The sequence below is a fragment of the Ictidomys tridecemlineatus genome, chromosome 9, assembly GCF_052094955.1.
Source record: "Ictidomys tridecemlineatus isolate mIctTri1 chromosome 9, mIctTri1.hap1, whole genome shotgun sequence".
Lineage (NCBI taxonomy): Eukaryota > Metazoa > Chordata > Mammalia > Rodentia > Sciuridae > Ictidomys > Ictidomys tridecemlineatus.
The window spans coordinates 91987721-92014968 of record NC_135485.1 but is presented as its reverse complement, the minus strand read 5'-3'; the positions used below and the strand labels follow the sequence as shown (position 1 = coordinate 92014968).

Genomic DNA, 27248 nt, shown 5'->3' with positions numbered 1-27248 from the left:
AATGAATTAAAACTCTTATTTCAGAGCTTGGGATGTAGCTCAGCAGTAGAGCAGTTGCCTAGCATGCACAAGGCCCTGGGTTTCATTGTCATCACTAACCAAAAAAAAAACTCTAACCATACCATTTTATAACTGTGGTATCCTGAGCAAATCATTTACCTTTCCAGTTTCCTAAACTCTAAAGTGGAGTTAATACTAATAATAATGCTAATAATGATGTAACTTAACTTCATAAAATTGTTGAGAATTAAATCAACATATTATGAAGTGCATATAATATTAGCAGGAACCTAGTAAGTTCTGGAAAAATATTTTTGATATTATCATTAGAGTGATTGTCAGTCTCGGGGAAATGCAGTTATCATCTAAGTAAGAAAGAACTTTAGCAGACACACTGATTTGATAAATAAGACTAATATCAGCTATGCGCAGTGAGGCACTCTTGTAATCCCAGCAATTTGGGAGGTTGAGGCAGAATCATAAGTTCACAGTCAGCCTCAGCAACCTAGTGAGATCCTATATCAAAATAAAAAATTAAAAGAGCCAGGAATGTAACTCAGAGGTAGAGTGCCCATAAGTTCAATCCCTAGTATCTCCCCCCACAAATACAATAGCAATCAAAAAACTCAGTGTATTCTGTTTGATTTATGACTCTTCAGAAATTTCATCTCATCAGATGATCAATGTTAAATCCAAACTGTCCTTTAGAATAAGGGAAGTAGGAAGGGAGGAAAAGCTGTGGGAATCTAAATATCTGTGGTGTTATCTCAGGATTAGACCCCAAAAATGTCCCATGAGAAAGCCTCCTTTGGACTGGCTCCTTAAAAATTAATTCACAAATCAAGTCTGATAGTAAAAACCTGGGAATCTTTTAATATAGCTTTTTATGTTAACTGAGATTTTTTTAAACTGTGCTCAAATCCTAGGCATGAATAGAATGCTTCCAATGAGAGAACGTTCCAAAACGGAGGAAGACATTCTCCGGGCAGCACTTAAGTGTAGCAGCAAGAAGACTGGAAGTAACCCTACATCAGCCTCTGATGATTCCAACGGACTAGAGTGGGAGAATGATTTTGTCAGTGCCGAAATGGATGATAATGGCAACTCCGAGTATTCTGGATTTGTAAATCCTGTATTAGAACTGTCTGATTCTGGCATGAAGCAGTCTGATACAGGTCAACAGACTCGATAGGGTGAAATTGTGTAACCTGTTTATCCCAGTTATGACCAAATGTTAAAAACCAACTAGAATGTATAGATGGTTGTGTTGCGCCTTTTTGTAAAGAGGAGGTTAGAAACCACGATGTAAATGATTATTTTGTTAGAAAGGAATAGGAATGATAGATCTGAATTGCTTCAGAATTAAGTGCAATTTTATCATCTGCCTTCTGCTTTTCAAGACCTATTTAATGGTTTTGTCATGTTATCAATTTCCTTTATTTTAACTCGTTATAGCATTCCTGTTTACTCTTATAGATTTACATATTTTAAAAATGTTCTTTACTTTTACTTCAAATGCTTTATTGATAAGCCTATTCCATTACTGTGAAAATATTAAAAATATTTTTTGCTAATTCTCAGCAGATGTGAAGGGAGCATGACCAGGGATTGTCAGATTTAGAATAGTATCCATTTTCCAGCATTATTTACTTCTATGGCTTCTTTGGATTTTATTAACTAGTACTAAGCACAATTAATTTGCATAGATGACCCTAAGAAATGCTGAACTGTCAGTTTCTTTCTGTATTTATTGTATAACCTAGTATGATGATCTTGATTCAATCTGAACAAAAGATAAAAACAAACTTTCAGAGTTTGGACATTTAAATTGGTAATAAAAAATGATATTTAAGGAAATATGTATAATTTAGGTTTTTCACTTCCTTTTACATGCTACTATATTGACTTTAAATTGATATATTAAGTTTTTAGGTGTCATTATTTTTAAAAATTCTATATTTCCAATGAATGATCTTAGATTTTACAGAACATTCTCTGAATGATTTAAGAAAAGGAAACATAAAAAGAGTAATACGGGTATTTCAAAGTAAATAAAATCCTTTCTGGTATGAAAGGTTCTATTGATTTTATTACACTTTTCTTTGCCTTGTAGTACAAGGTACTTCAATGGGATGGAACTAAGTCTATCAATATGTATATATATATAACTGCATTTTGTGATAGTTAACTTTCCTTCTCATTGAAATTTGTGTATCAATATCAAAAGCTAGGGATATAAAACATTCCCTAATTGCTTTCCTTGATTTTGCTGAGGATGGAGTATGATTTGATAAGCAAAACAATTCTTTTTTTCCTTAGTATATTTTTCTTTTCTTTTTCTTGCAACACGTGCATGTTCTCAAAAATATAGGAAGGTCCAGATATAAATAGTAACTTAAAGTTCCTGCTGTATTTTAAAAATAAAAATCATGTGGTCCTTTCAATATTTGAACTGCTAGGCAATGAATCTGTAGTTTTTTGTCCTTTTTTTAATCTCATAGAAATAAATATGATAATTTAATATGTAAATATAATACATTAGGAAATGCTTTTATGTACATCTGTCAATATAATTTGAGTTGTAGCTATGTCATTGAAAATATTTTAAAGGTACTCTATATTCACATTGCCTGTGTTAATGCTTTTTAAAGTTTATATACATCAGATGTATATTTTTGGTTTGGCATAAGCTACTATTGTAATTTTTCTTGGCTTTTTGTTCATAAAAAAATTTCTGAAGGAATGATAACTTCTCAAGGATTGTGAATAAACACATTTTTACATTTAAAGATAATAAATTATTTGATTATTACTGATTTTACTTTATAAAGATACAAATATTATGACTCAACTTAAAATTATTAAATCTGATGTGAAAACAAAAAGGAGTAAATTAGGAAAGGAAGATGGAACTAAACTTGAAAATACGTTTTAACTTCTAAGAAAAAGAATGTTAATTTTTGTTTTATGCTTATAAAATACACTAGAAATAACTTATTTATTGAACAAACATTGGAGAGTCTGCAGGGTCTAGGAGAGTGTTAAGGACATAACAGTAAAAAACTTAGAAGGTCCCTGCTCTTGCTTACTTAACCATCTTGGTGAGAAAGACAGACGATAAAAAATAAATATAAGAAAATCAGTTAGTAAATAAGCAAGGTGTAAGAAGTCGGGTAACTGAGGGCCAGGTGACTACCTTTGATAGGTCAGAGGAATCCCCTCTGAGGAGACATTTAAGCTGAGCTGGAAGCAAAAAGGCTTTGTGAAGCACGTTATAATCAAAGGGAACGGCAAGTACAAAGTGTCTGCAGTGGGAATGAATTTGGTATGCTGAAAGAATTAAAAAACCATTGGAACTGAAAGCATCAAGAATGAGAGGAGGAGTGGGATGAGTTGATGTTGGAGGGATAGTTAGGGGGCCAGATCATTCATATGAGGCCTTCTAGGTCATGGTTAAGAGCGAATTTTATTTGATGCATAAAAGAAGGCCACTGGCTTGTCAGGATGTATAGTGATCAGATTTGCATTTTCCAAAGATCAGCTGCTATGTAGAGAATGAATTGTAAGAGGACAGGAGTGTATGCATACAACTCCCAAAGGGACATGGTGTGGTTTGGAATTATGAATGGATGCAGAAATTAAGAGCAAATTGAGAGGTAGAAACTGTAGGATTTTCTGATGAATTGGATATGAGGATAAAAGACTATCCTATTCATAACTGCACATAAACCACACAGGCAAAAACTCTGATTCTTCCTGGAACATGCCAAATAGTCTTGGAGGAGTTGTCAAAGGGCAATTTGTCACCTGCCTCCCTTTCTTGAAGAAGGCTGCCATGAGGTAAATTCCTCATGCAATTCCATGGTTCCAGTGAAGAATGAGACTCTACCTCACCCCTAGTCATGTACAGAAATAGGCTAGGAAACTGTTTGGCCACAGTTAACAGTGCTCCCCAATAACAGAACTACCCTCAGCTACACTTATGTAGTCTGTCTTCTCATTCCTTTGGTTCAGTGTCATCTCAGGGACATTTGTAAGGACAAGGGATGCAGGGAGATGACTGTGCTGCTGTTGCTTTTGCTATCAGTGCAAGTAATAAACTATCTAAATTTGTTTGAGCTCAGAGTCTCCCTAAAGGCCAAATTTGTGTGTGAGAGCCAACATAGCAACTGCAACTGTCCCTCACTTTAACTTCTTGGCTCTGACTTGACTCAGTAAATGTAATGGAAGAAACAGGCTTGGGAAAGTGGAGGACATGAAGAGTTCTGTTTGAAAGCTGAGTTTGAGCTGTTTATGAGACATTTGAATGAGGATCCTAGGGTGTATGTCTATAGCTTAAGGAAGGAGGTCTAGGTGAAGTTTGGGAGTCATTAGTAGGTTAGTGGTATTTTAAGTCATTCCATTATCTGAGTTCACCCCAGGGAAGCACAAAAAAGCAAAGAAGGCCAGTTTCTCTAAAGTTGACCTTTAAAGGAAGGAGAAACAGCCTAAAGAAGATTCAGGAGGAATACAGGTGTGGTGTCATGCCAGGAGATGGGGTTCACCAACATCAAATGCACCGAGAAGAGGATGGGTGAGTTAGGATTGGGTTTGGGAACATGAAGACTGATGCATATCTGTTATATAAGTGAGGGGATGGAAACGGAGGAGGTAGGGGATAAAGAATGAAGAACAGCTGGTGTAGATATTTTTCAAAAAGTTTTGCTCTCAGCAGAGAAATGGGGTAGTTGGAGCAGATGTGGAGTAATCTAAGGTTTTTATTTAAGATACCAGGAATACTTTAGGTACTTCTAAAATGATATAATTTGGAATTATTCCTGCTCTTTTTCAATAATTTGATATATTATTTTTTTTATTTTGTTTTTAGTTGTATATGTTCATGATAACTTTATTTTTATGTTGTGCTGAGGATTGAACCCAGTGCACTACATGTGCTAGGTAAATGTTCTACCCCTACCTAAGCTACAACCCTAGCCCAATAATTGGATATATTATTTTAGTAGAGGCCCAAATTATCATTTTGCTCTATATAAAGATGTCCTAGTCATAAGTTTTTAACATAGCCATCTTAAAAAAACACACTTGATATCAAATATATTAATAATGTTATCCTATATTCATTTTCTTGGTGCCTCTAGTTAATTATCTGATTGGTGAGATCACACAAGAATTATCTAAGACATGGATTTCCTGAATCTAATTCTTATATCCTTAGGTAATATTAAAGGTAAAAATAAAATTAGAGTAGAAAAAATATTAATATGAATATTTTTATTACAAATTATTTAAATGAGTGAATATACACTAACATCCTCTGTAGTTCAGAAATCTTTTATATGTGACTGTAAATATAAGGAGCTAACTATGCCCAGTGCTATTCACAATAACATGCTATGTGGAACACTGATAAGGGACCATAAAAGTGTATGCAACTGATCTAAACAGAGACACTTCTAGGGAAGCACTATTTTAATCCTTATTTTTCAGTGTCAGGTTACATGAGAAATAGATGAACTGAGGCAGTGTGATTGAGAGCTCACTCTCAAGACTATAACTTCATCCTGTAGAAGTTAGGTCAATATTATTTTTTGAGGGGTCTGGGAAGTTTGGGTTTTGTTTGCTTAGCTGAGTGTTGAAAAATTTGTTTAAAGATACCCAAAGTGATACTGTCATAAAAAGACACTTTGACCTAAGGTGAAGTTCCATTGTTGCACCTTATCATGACAGAAGTTTTCTTTTTGGCTCTTGAGCAACAATGACAGTCAACAGTACCAGACTGGTTCATCTCTACTCCCTTGTGGCCTTCCATCAGTAGTGAGACCATAAACAGCTGAAATCACTGTTCTTAAATTTTCTTCACTAGAGCTCCTGACCCTAAATTCCTCACTTAAGAGGTAGAAGTCAAGTAAATATTTTCATGTGGAATGAATAGTTGAATAATGAGTGATTGGTTTGAGAACAATTCAAAGCAATTAGAAGCCAAATAAATTTCAATCACACTTTACATAGCTCTCATCCTTGGTCACCACCTGAAATTTAAGGTCTCTGATGGTTTCAATCATGGTCCACACAATAAAATAGTAACCACAGTTATTTTAACACAAAACAACTAATACAAGGAATTAATTAAACAAGTGTTGACTGACAAAAAGGGCCCTGAAGTAACATGAAAGCAGCTACCACTTACACACAAAAAAAATGTTAACAGTTATCTCCTGGTAGTAGGAGTATGGCTAATTTTTCTACAGATACAAATAATTTAAAGTACAGCTTAAGTGACTGCATATCCCGTCTTACCTTCATAGAAATGAATACCATCGTTCATATAAGCCTAAAAGTTAAGCTTCTACAAGTCAATCCAGACATCATATAGTATACACAGAATTTTCTAGAAAATGGTTATAGAACCATATGGCATGAGATTTCACCAGTGGAAGGCACAACCATGTCGTGAAACTACAGACTCAGGAAAAGTTACTATAGCACTGGCACAAGTTAACATACCTCTCAACTTGGCACAAGAAAATTCAATTCCTAGGGACAAAGGAGTCTTTCAGGTATATGTTGAAATTTTCACAGTTCAGCTGCAGAATGTCAATATTTTGTTTGACCCCACCTAGTCCACTGTGGCACTTTTTGTTTTTTGTTTTGTTTTGTTTAGAAAACGCTTTTTCTACCCAATGGTCACTGACCAGAGCAGCTATTATATGTGACCATGTTACCTAAGGAGAGTTGGTTGTGAGGGGTGACAAGCTGACTTTTCCCTGGAACTGGAATAAGGAGATCAGTTTCTTTTTGAGTGATCAATAACATGTAAATCTTGGAGTTATGCGTGGTCTTGTGCCACCATGTATTAGGAGAATGGAGCTGATATTCGTTGTGGGGCAGAGCTGCAGGCATTTGAATCCTGACTAAGGTTTGCTGGTTTCCTTCCATGTGTTCCATGAGGTACTTCAGCTTGCCTCTAACAACCCCTATTTGTGCTCAGGTAGCTCTGGCAGAGATTTTATGCTTTGTAATCAAAACAATTTTAATACTAACCTATTACTCCATTACTACTAAAAGAATTGGTCTATGGAAAGTTTCTATTCTTTGGAGAATAGTAGTATTACTATTTAGTAACCCTCTTTTTTGCCAATCTATTAAGAAAAAAAAACTTTTTTAATTGAAGCTTGTATTTCTCAAATCAAACAAATCTTTTGCAGGTTAAACATTAGGAAAAATCATTAACTAGTTTATATGAACATGAGGTTTTTCTGGATGTATCTCCTAACACATTTTTGGGCTCAGTAACAATGATACCGAAATTTCTTAATATTAAAACTTTGTAATTTAGCATTTAGCCATCAGCCTCAAAGACAAGAAACAAGTGGAAAGTTCTTTCAAAATGGCTGAATGTTACATAACCTACACATTAAAGTGTATACACTTTGCTTAGAGACAGCTTGTACCATAAGATCATTTTCACTATGAATAATTCTAACAGCCTGGGTGACCTACTTTGTAAATCCACCTCAGAAAGGAAGTTACAATCCCAGAAAAAGATAATATAGTAAGCCCGGCGCCGTAGTGCATGCCTGTAATCCCAGCAGCTCGGAAGGCTGAGGCAGGAGGATCATGAGTTCAAAGCCAGCCTCAGCAAGAGCAAGGCGCTAAGCAACTCAGTGAGACCCTGTCTCTAAATAAAATACAAAATAGGGCTGGGGATGTGGCTTAGTGGCCCAGTGTTCTGAAAAAAAAAATTTTTTTAATATAATATAGTAAAGGCAACTTAGTGACTAGAAGAGATAGTAGATAAATAACTTCAGGTCAGAGTATTTGCTGCTATAACTAATTATTGCAATTTAATGGTTCACAACAAATTTATCATCTTCAAGTTCTGTAAGAAGTCAAACACAAATTTCACTGGACTAAAATCAAGGTATCCACAGGATTTCATTGCATTCTAGAGGTTTCTCTGCCTTTTTCAACTTCTAGATATCAAGTGCATGATTTCTAGCTTCTAGAGACTACCTGCATTCGTTGGCTCACAGCTTCCTTCCTCCATCTTCAAATCCTGCACCAGCAAATCAAGTCCTCACTTCATCACTCTGACATCTTGCTCTGCCTCTCCTATTTGTAACAACCCTGTAATTATTAGGTCCAGAATAAGCTAAAACAATCTCTCTATTTTAAGGTGAACTGATGAGCAAACCTAATTCCATCCTTAATTCCCATTTGCTACATAGCAACACATTCACAGTTTCAGAGGTTAGCACATGGACATCTGCACATCTTGGGCCAAGCCATTACTCTGTCTACCACAGGGAGTAAGCAAAAAAAAAAAAAAAAAATGACACAGGAACTGAAAAGTTATTTGGGCCACTTTAAGTAGGGAAAAATAGTTCTCTCTACAGCAATAGTTCCAGGGCTGAGGAGGGGCCGAGGTGTTGGACATCATCTTTCATAGCCAGGAGAAACTGATGGTCTGAAACAACAGAAGGTGTACTTGGGCTAACAATCATTGGAAGGAGGCCAGAAAGTTTAAAATATTATTAAAAATATTTTAGAAAGGCTGTTACAGGAATATGTTTATTTTTTTCAAAATTGGACCTGTTATAGCAGGACATTTCATTAACCTGGAAATTTCACTTCTTCTTTTTTTTTTTTAGTTGTCAATGGACCTTTATTTTATTTATTTATTTATATGTGGTGCTGAGAATCCAACTCAGTGCCTCACAATTGCAAGGCATGTGCTTTACCACTGAGCCACAATCCCAGACCCGAAATATCACTTCTTAATGCTAGAATCTAATTAATCAAATGGTTCTTATTTATGTAACATTCACTTTAACTTAGCTAAAAGAAGTGAAATGTGAATGTTTTAAATAAATACAACTTTATTTGAAACTAAATTTTTAGAAATGTTTAAACATTTATTATAAATATTTACATATATTTATTTATATAGAACATCCTAAGAATAATTATTTCCCTTTTTTCAAAAGTTTCAAAGAATTGGTTAAGGAATTAAACTTTGATTTTATTATGTTCATGAATGCTGTTAAAAATTGAAATTTAAATTGGGCTGTGGCACACTTGTAATCCCTGTGACTCAGGAGGTTGAGGCAAGAGGATCATGAGTTCAAAACTAGCATCAGCAATTTAGGGAGGCCCTAAGCACCTTGGTGAGACCCTGTCTCAAAATAAATGATTAAAAAGGGATAGGGATATGGCTCAGTGATAAACTGCCCCTGGGTTCAATCCCTGGTACCAAAAAAAAAAATGAAATTGAAAAGTTATGTAAAGTACATAAAAATCAAACTTCAAATTTGGTAAGAAAGTAATTTTAAACACTGGTTTTTAAAAGTGTTTAAATATTAGTTTCAGATAATGAATATAGACAAGGAGATTAAGGAGAACTGTTGTCTTAGGAACAGACTATAATTCCATAAAGAAAAATCAAGGTATTGTTTCTCCTTATATTTAAGCCACAATGACGTGCAGACAGAACTCTAGAACTAATTCCAGTACTCTGGTTCTACAAGTACTAACAGGCTATAGACACCAGTTAATAACCTGCCTGGAGCTTTGACCTTGAAAATTAATGGCAGCTGTGAAATGATGTGACCAAACCAAGATATAATTCCTTACAAAAGCAAATCCCAACCGATATCAAGAAGAAAAAGAAAATATATGACCTTATTTTAAGAACACAATTTCGTCACAAGGATATTTTTACACACTAACCCTCACTAATGTACACTTAATTCTTCATAGATCCAGAAGTGCAACAGGTGACTAAGACGATGAGTAACACACGATGGTAATAACAAATCCCAAACTTGGCAGCCTAACAGATGACTATGATGTACTAAACAAATAAACTTTTAATAAGCAGAATGTCTCCAATCTGTCCTTCATCCTTCATGTTTCTCCTCTTAGACCCTCAGTTCACAATTCATTTTCATCCATTTCTGTAGGAAGAGGGCTTTGGGTAGAACAGGATGAACAGCTGCCATTCTCAGGTATGGGTGTCTGTGCTGGCCAGTTTTCCTGCAAGAGCGGTCTTGGAGAAAAAAGAAATTGTGTCTCAAACCATTCCAGTGACTCTCCATCTTCCTTCTCCAACAGGAACTGATACTCACCGAATCTGACCATGCACCGGTAGGGCAAGTCCATTTTATTTAGGTAGCCTAGCACCTGGCTGTCCACAATCAGACTGGTCTTCCTGCTCATATTTTTAATTTCAAAAGAGAGAACTGAGCTGTTAAACTGTTTAAATGGCTGCAGAGAAAACTGGATTCGTGAAGCCTGTTTGTCCTGAAAAACATAATGACAGATGTTGGAATTCCGTCCAAATTTTATCACTTCGGTGGAAGGGAATTTCTGTCTATCATAAAATGTTCTGGATTGAAATATTCCACTTTGCAACTGGCCAGGATGATAAACAGTCATGTGGAGACAAGTTACTGTCTCTTCTGTGTCGGCATCTTCAAAAGTAGACATGATGTGCACCAAAAGATCAGCCTGCAACAGTTAAACCACCAGAGTTAGTTCATATCGCTGAGAACTTTGATTCTAGTATTCTGATGGAAACTTTTTGATAGATGATAATACACAGGACCCTCTCAATTAGCTAATGCATGTGTGTAATCTTACACCAAGCCCTATCGGAACTGGTGTCTTACCTTTTGCTATCTCTATTTTTCATTTCTAGTTTGACCCTAAGACCATACATATAATCTGGACATTAGCAAGTAATGATTATTGACAACATAGTGACATGGAAATTTCAGATCCATTCTCATTGAAATAGAATAACTTTAGCCCAGATAAAATATGACAGTTGTACTTTAAAAAGAAAATTGGGAAATAAAAAAATCTCTGGTTTGAATACCCTGAGAGGATGTACTCATTAAACCTACACTTTATTAACTGTATTATGATATCATTAGATATTGTGAAATCTGATTAAATAAGAAATTTGTTATAAACAAATAATTGAAATCTTGTTCCTTATAGCCTCACTTAGAGTTCCAATAGTTAAATGACTGAAAATAGTAAATGCTTTCAACAGTTATCATATTCTTTAATTTTAAATTTAGACATTACACACTTAAAATAAATCTCCACAAGGTAGTTCTAAATATCATGGTCTGCACTGGTACTGGAGTTGTTTATTTCTGTGGATGGTTTTTAGCAACTGGATGCTTTTTGGTCATTAACCACAAGCAACAAACCAACTGCTGTTAACCACATCCTTATAGCCCCGAGCCTTCGGATGCCCTCCAACTACACTTCCCTATGTTCACTTTTGATAATCAGAGTATTTAAAGTAGTACAACCAGAGAAGAGAAATAACTGATAAAAATTTTTTACGTTATTTTAAAACTGCCATTTCAAAACTAGTTTAGTTTTAAAATTACATGCATATGATTTGAAAATTCAAACAATAAAACAAGAATTTAGAAGTCTCTTTCCACACCCTAACCCTTTGTCTTTCTCTCCTAGAGTTTATCAAGATTACTTTTAACCAACCTTTAAAAAGTTGGTTCTTGCTAGCATAAGCATGCATACACACACACACACACACACACACACACACACACACACACACTCACACCAGCATGAGCATGCACACACATGTGCCACATGTGCATGTTTCTCTTTAAGGTCTTTCACAAATATAAATATAGTAGATTTAGTTCTGGAATTTTCATTGTTTCCTTAAGAGTGTACATGGGTGATTTTTTTTCCACCTCTACCCATCTCAATATAGCTCACTCCTTAATAGCTCCATAGAGTTCCTTTCATCTGAGTTGTGATGAGGTGTAGAGAGATGCTAAGCATCCCCTGCTTTTCTTGTGTGCTTCTTGCTTATATTGCTGGACCTTTGCTTATACTAGTTTGGGGTTTTGACACCAATAATCTTAAGTGAGATTGATTTTTAGTTTAGATTTCATTATCTTTTGTTTGCCATCTACATTAAATGTTGGTATCAAAACTATACTAGTCTGAAAAAGAAAAAAAACAGAATACTTTATTCCCTTTCCGTTTGTTGCTATTTACTTTTTAAATATTTATCCTTAAGTTTTAGGTGGACACATATCTTTATTTTACATTTACGTGGCACTGAGGATCGAACCCAGTGCCTCGTGCATGCACTGGGTTTTTTTATTAAGGATAAATATTTAAAAAGTAAATAGCAACAAACGGAAAGGGAATAAAGTATTCTGGTTTTTTTTCTTTTTCAGACCAGTATAGTGAGCACTCTATCACTAAGCCACAACCCCAGCCCCTGCTATTTACTTTTAAAATAGAATCTTTTCTTCTGTTTTGCAATGTTATGCTGCTAAAATCAAAATTAATTCACTTCACTATTCAACAAGTGGCAGAGCTGAGCAAGATTACTATTTTTTACTTGGAAATGCATCTTTATCTTTACAGTTTCATTCATCATATAGTTCTTGGACATTGTAACATCATATTGGACTACCCAAAGAGAAAAGAAATGTCCAGTTATAAGTAGAAAAAGTGAGAGAAACCCTCAAAATCCCGGGCCAAGAGTGACAAAAATAACCATGAAACCAAAGCCTGCAAGAATTAACACACAATGAATAGAACTGGTTGATCCATCCTACACTGTGATTTGAAGATGCTTTAATTAGGATAATAAAGTCTCATTATTCAAGAAGTAGACAGCATAAGAGAGAATAATTATAATAAGTCGTAGGATGATGCAATTAGCAATTAACAAGAAAAAATGTGCTATTGTGATATCTGGGTAATTTTCAATTTCCTCCTAGGTTTTCCTATTTGTTTTAAAATTTTCTACAATAAACATGTATTACACTTGCAATATTAAAAAATCAAAATTAAAGAAAAAAATTTAAAACAAAGAATTTGCTCTTAACATTCAGTAAATAAAGAAGAGCAAGAATCTGTCTGTGACCTCCAGCTCTGTCTGGGATAAGCTGCCATTATTCATTCCTCGGCTTTGGACAGTTCCAAAAAAAGAACTGGATTTAAACATTCTGTATTCCCTATATAAACAGACTTTTTGTGGACAGCCAATTTTTGGTTTTGGATTTCTATATAAGCTCTTAGCTTATAATTCTGTCTTTTGAGCAAATTCACCACCAAGAAAAGTTTGCTCCATGTAGGCTTTTACACCTTGTACCCAGGGAAGATATATTATCCAAGGGAAAAAATAGGCATTCTGGTTTGTAAATCAAGGTCTATAAGCAGGTCAGTGTGAATCAATTCGTATAGGGTTTGATGAACCTATGAGCACACAATAGTGACTCCTTCCAACACAAACTGTCAAGTATTTGCTACCTCTTCCTCCCAGGCCTACCCCTCCCAGTTCTGATCCATTAGAAAGATGACTGGTCTACTCCTTCAGAATGGTGATTCACCCCTTAAGAATCATGTCAACATGAATGGAAATTTAACGTTTAAGAAGAATTTGGGGGAGGGGAGTATCAGGGATTGAACCCAGAAGCGCTTAACCTCTGATCTATACTCCCAGCCTTTTTAATTTTTTATTGAGACGGGATCTTGCTAAGTTGCTTAGGGTCTCACCAAATTGCTGAGGCTAGCCTCGAATGTTCAATCCTCTTGCCTCAGCCTCCTGAGTCCCTGGAATTACAGGTGTGCACCACCAGGCCAGGCTCCAAGCAGAAGCTTTAAAAGCTACTGTATACTTGCATCTTCTCTCTTTCCTTTGTTACATCAGAAGTTTCCAAAAGTTAATGATCAACCTGGGTCCTGGAGGGAAGGGCTAGAGACAGATACATAGAGAACATAACATAAGCAAAAAAAAAATCAACCCTTCTTCTCTGAAATTTTTGGCGTTATTTGTTACTGCACCATAAAGTGGCCTGAGCTGACAAATGCATTTACCTATCTTTCAAAGGTAAGAAAGGACTGACAACAAGGGTTCTTACTTACTACATATGTCTTACATGTGCCAAGCACTGTGCTAAGCCTCCACTTCATCTTTCCTAATGTGCAAAAGAACCCTATGATCCACCATTTCACAGATGAGCGACATGAATCTCAAAGGATTTAAATACTAGCCTATTCACAAATGCAGTGTCAAGGGCAGGATTCAAACTCTAATGCTCCCTCACTTACCATTACAAGTTCTACCTCCTTGGTTACCAGTTCCTTCACAAACTATAGCGGTTAATCTAAAAAGAAGGAGGACTTGGGAATGTGTGTTCTATAGCCAGCAAGCCACCAACCTAGACTCTAGTTTTTTGGGGAAGGGAAATATGGTTATTAGCACTGCCTCGTTAGAGGAATATGCTCTGAAGCACCAGGTTACCATCAATATCAGTTATTCTGAAACCTGTGTATAAAAATTATGAGTATGGACCTGGTACACACCAGCAACTGTGGCAGGTTGTTTGGGGAGCATCAAAGTTGCTCTAGTCTCTGATCTAATCTGATTGAAGCTGCTCTGACCATAGTCTCTGATTTCAAGGAACTCAGAAACTAACATATTTGTTACAAAGTAGCCTGGATCCCTGGCATTTCAAAGTAGTCAAAAGGAAAACAGAAAGGGCAGAAACTAACAAATAACTAAAATAATAAATTTTAGATTAGTGGATCTTTACAAAAATCTCCTGTGCAGATGCTCAAAAAAGCTTTTTGAAATCTGTGAGACTACCAAATGAACAGAAGGACAATGAGCTTAGATAGTGAAAACAGTAGAGTGGGTATCTCTAAGGAGGGAAACAGGCCAAGGGTAGGAAGGAGACTTAATTTTCACCGTATACTTTGAAATTTTGGGATTTTACACTAAGTGCATTAAGATCTATACAAGCACAGCCCAGCCCAGTGTCACATGCCTGTAATCCTAGCTGCTCTGGAGGCTGAGGCAGAAGGATCATGAGTTCAAAGCCAGCCTCCATAAAAGTGAGACTCGGTGAGGCGCTGTCTCTAAATAAAATACAAAACAGGGCTGGTGATGTGGCTCAGTGGTCGAGTGTCCCCAAGTTCAATCCCCAGTACCCACCCCCCAAAAAAATTCCACAAACTATTCAAACATTAACAATTTTTTTCTTTACAAAAATCATGAAGTCTTAGAATTTTAAGGAATTTATGGGAATTGGAGATTAGCAAAGCATCATTAATTGGCAAACTATGAAATCTGACATCACAAAGTTGAAGAACACGGATGATGTCTGACAAAGAGTATTATCTGTTTTAACAAAAGAGCTACAATAAAACAGGGCATTTGGGTTGCATGCTTGAGTGTCAAAAGAAGAGCTGACCCCAGCTGGACACCAGGAAGTGCACACTTAACTGGAGATGTTAACTGGGGAAAAGAGGGTTATATGCAGTTCAAGAGAAGGCTTCCCACTCCTCTGAAAGAAAAGAAAAGAAGAATGGATATGTGCACAGAGGTTGAATGAAACAAGGCTATGGCCATCTCCCAACTCTGACCCCTCCCATACACACCCTACCCCCAAGGTCCTGCAAAACCAGTGAAGTGACATACTACCCTGGCATTGCAGAAGGATATTTGGCCTTCAAATGTCATAAATAAAAAGTTATTCAGAGATCTTTCTTTCTTTTTTTCTTTTTTTTTTTGCTAGAAGTAGCCAGGTGTCCAAGCAGTTTAACAGAAAGTTTGGCACCCCTGGGTGGTCATGCATGCCAAAAAAGTTTCTCAAGTTTTAAGAGTTTGGTCAAAAAACAAAACAAAACAAAGTTGACCCTAATGATGGAATTCCTTGTGGATGATGTGTTAGGAAATGTATCCCTCTAAAATTTTTGCCTTCTTCTCTCTCTGCCTCAACTCCTCACTGATATTCTGGAGAGAATATGTGATTAAAAGTAGAAAATTCCCATTATTTTCTAAGTCTTTTCTCCCTGACAAATACCCCACTCTAGGCTTATAGAAGGGGAAGAGAAAGTTAGAGACAGTTTTCCTCCTGCCCAACCCACTCGGCGGTCATCACCCTGCAGCGCCCCTTTGCAGCCATCCGGCAGGACCCTGAGGTTTAGCAAAGCTTGTCAGCAGAATCAACTTGTGCTGCGCTCACAGATCTTCCAAAAAGAGTGCTGAAAACCAGACTCAGAAGGAGCAGAACCTTAGAGAGCTCAGCGTTTTCACGGACTGTGCCTTCTTCCTCCCAGGTCGCTGGACTGGCCTGTCCCCTGGGAACGTGCGCAGGCACACTTGTCTGAGGCTGCGGACATCCGCTGTGAACAGTGTGAATTCAGGCTTCCAGGGGATTTGGGAAATTCCGATTTCTGCTCTGGAAGCTGGGGAAAGTCCCAGAAAGCAACGGATATAGTTTCCTAACGAACCGAACTGAACTGGCAGGCAGAGGAAACTCGGTGCTGCCGGGAGCCTCGGGTGCCTGCGAAAGGTCCCGCCCCACCAACGAGAGCGCGGGGCGGGGGCAAGGGCAAGGGACTTGGGCCAGGATGCTCCGTGCACCTGCCACCCTCCTACGTGACACTTTTTTTTTTCCCCTTACCAGAAAGCAAAAAAAAAAAAAAAACTACAAAATATAGCAAAGTACAAAGAAGGCACACCCACATCTCCAAAACTTTCCAGAAACTCCCCATTTTACAAGTGTCCCTGTTTTACAAGGCTGGGCTCAGGCTAGCATTTTTCCTTAGTGTGTCGTAGGTGTCCGCCTTCAAACCCAGCCAGCAGGCGCGTCTGGTGATGACTTCAGGCGACACCCGAAAAAACTTCCTAGACAAAGGTGACTTCTCTAAGGGGTAAACAAGAGTCCCCACCTCACCCCTGGACGGCTGACCAGCAGGTACCTGGGGACTCAGGGGTCCGTGAACTTTCTCGAGCGGCTGCGGCTGGAGGGAGGCGTGGGGTAGCTGTCCCCGGGGCCAGATGTGAGACGCAGAGGGTGGGTGCGCGCGACAGGCCCAGCGACACGCCAGGCTGCGGGTGCGCGCGGGACCCCGGGCAGCCCAACCTCCCACCCGCGAGTGCTTATAAAGCCTGGCGGAGGCGGGAAGGTTTCAGACTCCGCCCGCCCCTCGCCAGCCCCTTCCTTCTTCTGGTCACCGCCGCCAATGACGTTCCCTGGAGAAGCCCGCCCCGGTTACCGCGGAGTTCCCGTGACCCGGTGGGAGGCGCTGGGTGCCAGCAGGGACCACGCCTCCCCCAGCAGCCCACTCCGGAGAGCGCGTGACTTGAGAGTTCGCTTTTGAAAAGAAGGGAACTAGATCACTTCAACTTTAAGGGCTACTTCTCCCCCACAAAGGAGGGTTGCCCTGGGGTCACAGCAGGCTGGGAGTAGAACTCACTTTTTGGTGACTAGGAATGCAGGATCACAGTCCCCAGGGGGAGAGTAGGTCTCCTTCGCCACTGAGTGAGGACCCGCGGGATGAAATGGACAAAATTATGCACTGTAGATCCATGAATAGATCACAGTGAATTCCACCTTTATGGATACCTAGAAAGCCCCAGTTAAAATCGAGTTCAGTGGTAGAGTGCTTGCCTAGCATGTGCGAAGCCCTGGGTTCGAACCTACCACCATAAAAATTAATTAATTGATTAATTAATTAATAGAAGGACGATCTGTAGAGTAAGGGGAATAGGGGGAGGGAGGGACAGGGGGAAAGGAAGCCCTGAGGTTGAAATGGAGCAAAATATATTCCATGCATGTGTAATCGTGTCAAAATGAACCCCACTAGTAATGCAGAACCATAATGAACTAATGAAAACATTTTTTCTAAAAAAAAAAAAAAAAAGCACAGAGGATTCCAACCTACTCCTCTGCGCCTTACACCCATGCAAACAGGCCCTTGCTCTCCAGCCACACCCTTATGAGGGAAAAGCTGGTACATGATGAAATGGGAAGCATCCCCTTGGAGTCCCTCATAATTTAGAGTGAAGAAGGTAATGCTTTTCTGCCCCAAAGAGGTTCAGAATGAGCTAATCGCGGAGCAGGGCTAAAGAGGATAGGTGTCAATATTGGGACAGGAGCCAGATTCTGTCTAGGGAGAGAATGGATTGAGAATATAGGAAGGAGAACAAATTTAGCATGACTGCGGTCTTCATAGCCTACTTCATGTTTTGCGAGACATTGCACTGATTCTCATAGTCACCAAATGGAAGACACTCGTCTGGATTCTCTGCTTGATTGTAGGTCATTTTCACTGGCAATAAAATGACATGAACGCATGCTTGATGCTTCCCGGTCTGAGAGGCTGTGTGGGAGGAGTGAAGTTTTGAACTTCTCTCACTGCGATAGGGATAGTCAGGAGCGTAATTATGATCAAGGGAGGGGTGCATCTACAGTGAAGCAGATTCCTGTAAGGACTGAAATTTTGTTAATCATCAACATTTATTATTTCTTGTTAGGAATAAAGACAGCCAGTGTATCTTCTTTCCGTTGAAGAACATTATTGCAGGTGGTAGATAAGAAGTGCAACTTGACTATGCCAATAAACACATAAAATAAAACAATGTTATCAGAATTGGACTTTCTGCTTCATAATTTTTTAATATTTTTTTAGTTGTAGTTAGACACATTACATTTGTTTTAGTTATTTATTTTTATGTGGTGCTGAGGATCAACCCAGGGCCTCATACGTTCTAGGCAAGCGCTCTACTTTATAATCCTGAAAGGTAAATCAAAGAGGATGTGATAATGTTTTATAAACTGCAAAGAACCAAATAAGTAGGTGTTATTAGTAACTGATAAAGAAAATGCAACAATTGCTAAAAAAGTACAAAATGCTAGAGATTGTTCTGTTTCTCTTGAGATGATTGATCTATTTGATTTTCTAAAGGACTCACAATGATACTTTAAATAAGCTATTATTTATGTATTATAATCGAATTTCATTAACAGTCATTTCCCTCTGGCAACTGGTTAAAAATAATGAATCTTCAACCTGAAAATTGAGGGAATTGAAAAAATGTCAAAGTGTGCACTGGAGAGGCTTCTATTCTTTGTGTTCTTTGAAGACTTGAGGGGACACTTGGCAGAGTTCAATTTGATGCTTATCTCCTTTCAAATAATGGGTATGGTCATTCCATCTTGGTTTTCCAGACTTCTTGAAAACTGAGAAAAAGTCCAAAAAACTTCTAAAAGCTTGAACAGGGTCAGAGCCAGAGAGAAGTGTACCTATTTCCGTAATTTCAATTTATTGAATTTTCTGAAGTTCCTTGGGAGTGTTTACAAAAGAAGCAATTTTAAATCATTCATATCTAAATTAAGTAATTTGTTTTCATTGCTCTTTCTGTTTGTGTAAAACCATTCAAACCTTATTTTTAAATGAAGAGATCATTTTACAGATTTAATAGGTTTTACTTGTTTTATTTTTATTCAGGGTCAAATTTAAATAAACAGTAAAGATCATTTTTAACAGAAAAACCTAAGCATCATTCTTTGATCATAAAAATGTCTTCACTGTGAAAGGAACACAGTGGGACTTTATGCAATGAAAGTTTACTAAGCAAATGACTAAAATGTGAGAGTCCTCCAGCAGTCACATTAGGCTGGAGAAATGCAAAACGCTCACCAGGTGCTGCCATTACAAATCTGCTGATGAGAAAATGCCTGCTGGACTGCACTTTTGAGGTCTTATTTGTAGTTTCCTTTTTTGAAAAGGAACAGAAAATTGATTCTTTTAGTTTCAATGTGGTCGTGTCATTTTAACAAACTTGTCCTTCGGTCCTAAAGTGGCTTCAAAGAATAAAACTTTCTCTTGCATTCATGGGCTGCTCACACCTTGTAAATTAGAGGTTAAACTACTTTTTTTGTGACTTTCATGAAGACTTCAGCTGAGGGCTGGGGATGTGGCTTAAGCAGTAATGCACTCGCCTGGCATGCGCGGGGCGCTGGGTTCCATCCTCAGCACCACATAAAATAAAGATGTTGTGTCCACTGAAAACTGAAAAATAAGTATTAAAAAATTCTCTCTCTCTCTCTCTCTCTCTCTCAAAAAAAAAAAAAAAGAGTTCAGCTGGCTTTAAAGTTAGTTAACTTCACTGTACACAGTCAAACCCTCCCAGGGGTCGTAAGAAGTGCACTAAATGTTTTCAGGAAGATTTTAAAAGGAACTCTTTAGGGAAATGGATACCCCCCAAAGTTGGACTTGGATTGTTCAGCAAATCAAAACAGAAGAAAACAATGGATATAAATGTTCTTCGTACAAAAATGAGAGACTTACTGTTTGAACTATCAGTAGCTAATCATTTAATTTGAAAATAATATAAAATGCCCACAATCTAACATATTTCTATCCAGCTTTGAACATTTTGAAATTTCCAGGTTGAATTGATACTAAAAGTATTTTTTTTCCCTCAATTCTTCTATTCAATTGTTGTATTCCATAAATTAACTTTCCCCACCATCTTCACCCTCATCCCTATGATATAGATTCCACGTAATATCTAATTGATACTTGGTTGTTTCAGACGACAAAAAATATTTTTCCATGGAGAGAATCTTCAGAATAGTTTTTAGATACTTTCTCAAAATCCATAATTAAGCCCACTTATTTTCATTTATAATTAGAAATAAAGGAAGCTGATTTATGGTAATACAATGACATCCTATAGAAAAAGTAAGACAGAGTTGCTTGTCTATGTTTATTGCTGGTAACTGGGTTATGGGATACCTGCTCTCTATTCAGGGTGCTCTTTGCAATGAAGATAATCCCTCACCTGACTCCCTTGTCCAACTCAGACCTTCAGATTATGTGTAACTCCACTCAGGACTGCTATGCTAGTCTACAAAAACATTTGGCATTGTCTGAGATAACCTCACCTAGTTCTTCTTCCATTAATCACAAAATGAGTGACAGGGAAGAAGCCCAAATTGTTTGCATGGCAACCCAGAAGGCTTAGTGTGGGTTTCTTTTCCTTTTCCTGCATTAAAGTAGCTGGAATTAAAACGAACAATTTAGATTTATGTGGAAAGAACTTCAGTATGCACTACTAAAGGAAAAAAAAAACAAGTACAGAACAAAAATGCTACCATTTATAGAAAGATGTAGTTCAATGCATGAACTATCTGCAGAGACCCAAGAAATTGGAACTGATAATATTGATTAATCTGAGAAGAGCATGGTGGAGAGAGGGGTGAAAGGTGAGAGTGGGGGAGAGATTTCTCATTGTGTGCTTTTTCAGGCTGTTTGGATTTTATAATATTTTGCATGTATTACATTTACTTACTTATACACACATGCTCACACACACACACACACACTCAAACTTGATAAAAAGAGATAAGTAAGAAAATCTTTCAAGAGACACATCCCAATGCTTCAGAGCCTCAGTATTTTTCATATGATAGAAGACTGATAAAATTCAGGCTCTCAAGAGAGTAGTTAGTGATAAGGAGAAAACTGGATGCCCTAGAGACAGGATCCGTGGAGGTGAAAGAGTCAGCCTGTGTAGGGCCCTCAGTTCTCCCTGTGAGCAGTGTGGGACAGTTGCTGTGGAAGACAGAGTTCTAAGATGGCCCCCAAGGCTCCTGCCCACTGGTGAACAAGTCTGTATCAGCTCTTCCTCTGAACAGAACCTATAGATGTGATGGCATGCCACCTCTGTGATGGGTCCTAATCATTTGTCTTAGTTTCCAAAGGAAGAAGATCCAGCTGGGCTGGACCTAAGCAGGTGAGTTTTCTTTTTTAATTGGTGCATTATGACATGTAATCGTGGGCTTGGTTGTTACCTATTCCTACTAAACTGCAAATTTTATATTGGATCCACAACTAACAGCCAGCCTCCTATATGCACATAACATAATTTGGTCCATTTCATCTCCAGTACTTCTGTTTTCTCTTCCCTCCTCACTTCTCAGGTCCTCCTACTCTACTGGTCTCCCATCTATCTTCTTTAGTTTCCCCAGCCGCCATTTTTTTGTTCATTTTTTTTTTCTCTCTCTCTCTAGTTTCCACACGTTCTCGACAAGCTGGTGAGTTCTTAAGAGGACGGATCTTTCAGTGAAGTCAGAGACTTCTGGCCTGGAAGCAGGCAAATGTTTCACCAGAACTCCTTGCAAAGGCCACAAGACAGGGAATTTTGGGTGCCATCTAAGAGTGGAGAGCCGTCCAGCCAACAACTAATGAGAAAATAGGGACCTCAGCTGTACAACTGCAATTCTGTCAACAACCCAAATGGTCCTGAAAGGGACCTGGAGCCTCAGATGGGAACTGAGTGTTCTCAGCAGTAACGTGCCAGATTTCTGACAGAAATCTTGAAGTAAGAACGGGATGTACTAGGGATTACACTCAGGGGCACTTGGCCACTGAGTCACATCCTCAGCCCTATTTTGTATTTTATTTAGCGAAAGGGTCTCACTGACTTGCTTAGCACCTTGATTTTGCTGAGGCTGGCTTTGAACTTGAGGCCCTCCTGTCTCAGCCTCCCGAGCTGCTGGGATTACAGGTGTGCACTTGGTGCCTATTGGGCACTGTGGTTTTTGTTTGTTTGTTTTGTATATCATAGAAACTTTATTGTTCCTCTAAATTCTTAAAAACTTTAAAAAGTTCCTTGCTCTAGTTATGATACCATAGGTAGACATTTAAAATGCGTTTGCATTTATAAATAGTCCGCAGATAATTTAATGGATGCTGTTTTAAACTGCAAATTTTATACTGATTACACAACAAACAGAAAACTAACAAGAATTGCTTTTGTTACAGGGTCCCAGTCTATTATGAAGTTCGCCAATGGCCCTGGGGCTCCCAGTTACCCACTATCAGTACCAGAGGCCATGTAAGCAAGGAAAGAAGATTTGGAGGGTACACTGTTTTGCTTGTCATATGTCCCCTAAACCAAGTAGCAATTTTCCTTGTTGATTCTAAATTTCCTCAAAAAGTACTCCTTGTCATCAAAAGAAATTTTTAGTACAAAAAGAAACTTCACCTTACATATTATATTTAAGTATTTACTTACTCAGCAAAAAAAAAAAAAAGAAAGAAAAAAGAAAAGAAAATCATGGCATTTGCAGGTAAATGGATGGAGTTGGAGAAGATAATGCTACATGAAGTTAACCAATCCCAAAAAACCAAATGCCGAATGTTTTCTCTGATATAAGGAGGCTGATTCATAGTGGAGTAGGGAGAGGGAGCTTGGGAGGAATAGACAAACTCTAGATAGGGCAGAGGGGTGGGAGGAGAAGGCAGGGGGCAGGGCATTAGAAAAGATGGTGGAATGAGATGAACATCATTACCCAAGTACATGTATGAAGACACGAATTGTGTGAATATAGTTTGTATACAACCAGAGATATGAAAAATTATGCTCTATATGTGTAATATGAATTGTAATGCATTCTGCTGTCATATATAACAAATTAGAACAAAAAATAAATTTTTAAGAAGTATTTACATTTTGCTTGTTAATGCTTCACACTAATTTTTAAAATCTATAAATCACTAACATCCTGAAAAATAATGACATTTTTTAACAAAGGAATCATAAAATACACATTATTTAATCTGCAACGCAATAATTTCATTCTCTCCTAAAATAAAATGGAAAATCCTGGCTTATTGAAATACCTGACCTGAAATAAGTTTTCCATCTATCCTCCATCTCTGTTTCTCTCATAGTGTTCACTATCATTTTGTGCTATCAAAAAAGTATATAATTCTAAAAAGAAAGTTCCAGAATGGCATTCTGGTCACCCTCCCCATACATATACCACTACCAGAAATAACACTATTCATTGCTATTTCTGCCTTCAAATTTATGACATAATTAATTATATTATAAAACAGGTAAGGTGATGTTGAGGTCATCTTGTTCTAACATTTAAGATCCTTTCAGGAAAAGTACAATTCACTCCCAAAGTATGTACCCCCTGAATATTTTATTTAGCCAAAGCTTAGTTGGAATGTTCTCTTCCTGCTTTATTTATTCATCTTACTTAGATTGTACAGTATTCCATCATTACTCTCGTCTGCCCCTCCACTGATTTGTTCCTGTTAAAGTCATCCTGATCTTCTTCCCAAACCCATGGACACTTTTCTGTTCTCATCCAGCTTCGCTACTCTGCAACTGGTAGAGCTGTTAACCCCTTCCACTGCATTGCAACTGTGGCCCAATCCACTGCATCACTTCTGCCTGCTTGGCTTTTAGTTGGGGCTGGCTTCGTGGCTGTCGGTATTCCCTGCTGGCTGGTTGTCACCCTTTTGAAATTCTTAATTTATTTTTTAATAAGAGACCCAGCAAATTATGTTACTGGTCCTGTGGATGGGGGAGGAAAATTTTGTTTTCTCTCTTTTTTTTAATTTATTCTAATTTGTTATACATGATGGCAGAATGCAATTCATTTCATATTACATATATAGAGCACAATTTTTCAAGTCACTGACTGCACACAAAGTATTTTCACACCATTCGTGTCTTCATACATGTACTTAGGGTAATGATGTCTAACTCATTCCACCATCATTCTTACACCTTCCTTTCCCCTCCCACCCCTTTGCCCTATCTAAAGTTCCTCCATTCCTCCCACACTCCCCCCACCCATCGCCATTTTGAGTCAGCATCCTCATATCAAAGAAAACATTTGGCCTTTGGGTTTGGGGGATTGGCTTTCTTCACTTAGCATTATATTCTCCAACTTCATCTATTTACCTGCAAATGCCATGATTTCATTCTCTTTTAATGCTGAGTAATGTTTCATTGTGTATATATGCCAAAATTTCCCTATCCATTCATCTACTGAAGGGCATCTAGGTTGGTTCTAAAATTTAGCGATTGTGAATTGTGCCACTATCAACATTGATATGGCTGTGTCCCTATACCAAGGAATGAGATAGTTGGGTCAAATGGTGGTTCCATTCCCAGTCTTCCAAGGAATCTCCATATTGCTTTCCCTATTGGCTGCACCAATTTGCAGTCCTACCAGCAACATATGAGTGTGCCTTTTCCCCCACACTCTCGCCAACACTTATTGTTGTTTGTATTCTTGATAGCTACCATTCTGACTGGAGTGAGATGAAATCTTAAGAGTAGTTTTGATTTGCATTTCTCTGATTGCTAGAGATGTTGAACATTCTTTCATATGTTTGTTGATTGATTGTAGATCCTCTTCTGAGAAGTGTCCAGTTTCTTGGCCCATTTATTGATTTAGGTTATTTGTTGGTTTTTTTGTTTGTTTGTTTGTTTGTTTTTGGAGTTTAGCTTTTTGAGTTCTTTATATACCCTAGAGATTAGTGCTCTATCTGATGTGCTTGTGGTAAATATTTGCTTCCCTTCTGTAGGTTCTCTATTCACTTCACTGATTGTTTCTTTTGCTGAGAAGAAGGTTTTTAGTTTGAATCCATCCCATTTATTGATTCTTGGTTTTAATTCTTGCGCTACAAGAGTTTTATTAAGAAAGTTGGTGCCTAATCTGACATGATAGAGATTTGGGCCTACTTTTTCTTCCATTAGGCATAAAGTCTCTTGTTTTAATTCCTAAGTTCTTGATCTACTTTGAGTTGAGTTTTGGGCATGGTGAGAATAGCTGGATATAAAATCAACACCATAAATCAAAGGCATTTTTGTACATCAGTCAAATCTGCTGAAAGTGAAACTAGGAAAACCACCATTTACAATAGCCTCAAAACAAAAATAAAATACAAATTTAACAAGAGATGTGAAAGACTTCCACAATGAAAACTACAACATGCTAAAGAGAGATATTAAAGAAGACCTTAGAAGATGGAAAGATCTACCTTGTTCTTGGATAGGCAGAATTAATATTGTCAAAATGACCATACTACCAAAAGCACTATACAGATTTACTGCAACCCCAATCAAAATCCCAATGGAATTCTTTATAGAAATAGAAAAAGCAAGCATTAAATTCATCTGGAAAAAAATAAGAGACTCAGAATAGCCAAAACAATCCTTCGCAAGAAGAGTGAAGCTGGTGGCAGTACTATTCCAGACCTAAAAATATACTACAGAGCAAAAGTAACAAAAACAGCATGGTATTGGATCAAAATAGACCTGTAGACCAATGGTCGAGAATAGAGGACTCAGAGTGTAACCCACATAACTTCAATTATCTCATATTAGACAAAAGTGCCAAAAACATACATTGGAGAAAAGATAGCCTCTTCAAAAAGTGGTGCTGGGAAAACTGGAAATCCACATGTAATTTTGTTTTTTCTGCATCATTCTAGGGAATCTCTCCCCAGCCTCTCTGAGGACTCCTCTTTTTTTCTGTATAACTCCTAATATATTTATTATTTTTATTACTGAGTTTCTTTCTCAATGATCTCTTTTCATCCTGTCTGTTCTCTCTCACTAATCTCTAACTAGTTAGTTTTTTTTACTATCTGTAAGTCATTTATCCAGATTCCTATGTCTCTTACCTAGGTCTGTTATTCTTTATCCTAAATATTTCCTTCCCATTCTTTTTATTTCCACTATTATTGTTTTTAATTAAGCCCAGTCATTACTTGTCTAGAACATTACAGTAATCTTGTAACTCTTTTCCTTAACTATCTTGCCTTCCAATCTACCACCTAGTGATATAAACCTTGCCTCATAATTCAATTTTCCCAAGCATTCTCTCTCTTTCCTCCTCCTCCTCCTCGTTTTTTGTTTTTTTTTTTTTTTTTGCAAAACTTCATCCCCAGCCCTCAAGGGTACCTTCTAAAAAAAAGTTAAATGAAGGAGAGTAATGAATTACAGTAGATGGGGTAGAGAGAGAAGATGGGAGGGGAGGGGAGGGGGGATAGTAGGGGATAGGAAAGGTAGCAGAATACAACAGTTACTAATAGGGCATTATGTAAAAATGTGGATGTGTAACCGATGTGATTCTGCAATCTGCATTTGGGGTAAAAATTGGGAGTTCATAACCCACTTCAATCTAATGTATGAAATATGATATGTCAAGGGCTTTGTAATGTTGTGAACAACCAATAAAAAAAAACAAATAAAAAATAATAATAAAAAATAAAAAAATAAAAAGTTAAATGATTTAGTTACCATATACCTTTAATTTTTTGTGAGTCCCCAGTATTTTGGATACAAATTTACACACTTCTTAAAATAAAACAAATAGCTCTTACATTATGAGCTAACTGCTGCCTATTTTTCAAGCTAATTTCCACTGATCTATCTATCATTGTGATGGCCTTAAGGATATTGATTATGTGCTCAGTCTGGTCAGAATCCATGGCACCAAACAAACACTTGGCACAACGCAGGTACTTTTAAACTTATTATTTACATTCAAAATTATAAAACTCAGAAAATCAAAATGAACAGGATGCTGCAACCAGTCCTTCCCAGTGTGTCACAATGCACT

The 27248-nt window shown here is 37.5% G+C and overlaps 2 protein-coding genes across 4 annotated transcripts in view; one reads left to right on the top strand and one right to left on the bottom strand.

Moving 5' to 3' along the window:
- Nucleotides 1-2816, top strand: part of Ap1ar (adaptor related protein complex 1 associated regulatory protein) — a 36745-nt gene extending 33929 nt beyond the window's left edge. For both annotated transcript variants that reach the window (XM_005330103.5, XM_005330102.4), the window contains one exon: nucleotides 927-2816. In XM_005330103.5, coding sequence (XP_005330160.1) covers nucleotides 927-1192 — 266 coding nt within the window. In that variant the 3' untranslated portion in view covers nucleotides 1193-2816. The remainder of the gene's footprint in view (nucleotides 1-926) is intronic.
- Nucleotides 2817-6078: 3262 nt separating this feature from the next.
- Tifa (TRAF interacting protein with forkhead associated domain) lies at nucleotides 6079-17031 on the bottom strand. 2 transcript variants are annotated; one of them, XM_040292991.2, is made up of 3 exons: nucleotides 16780-17031; nucleotides 13567-13765; nucleotides 6079-10509 (listed from the first exon to the last, which is right to left on the bottom strand). In XM_040292991.2, the coding sequence occupies exon 3, from the start codon at nucleotides 10486-10488 to the stop codon at nucleotides 9934-9936; it is 555 nt and encodes a 184-aa protein (XP_040148925.1). In that variant the 5' UTR covers nucleotides 10489-10509; nucleotides 13567-13765; nucleotides 16780-17031; the 3' UTR covers nucleotides 6079-9933. The 2 variants fall into 2 exon arrangements, with proteins under 2 accessions (XP_040148925.1, XP_005330161.1); XM_005330104.5 differs by lacking the exon at nucleotides 13567-13765.
- Between the last annotated feature and the right edge of the window lie 10217 nt (nucleotides 17032-27248).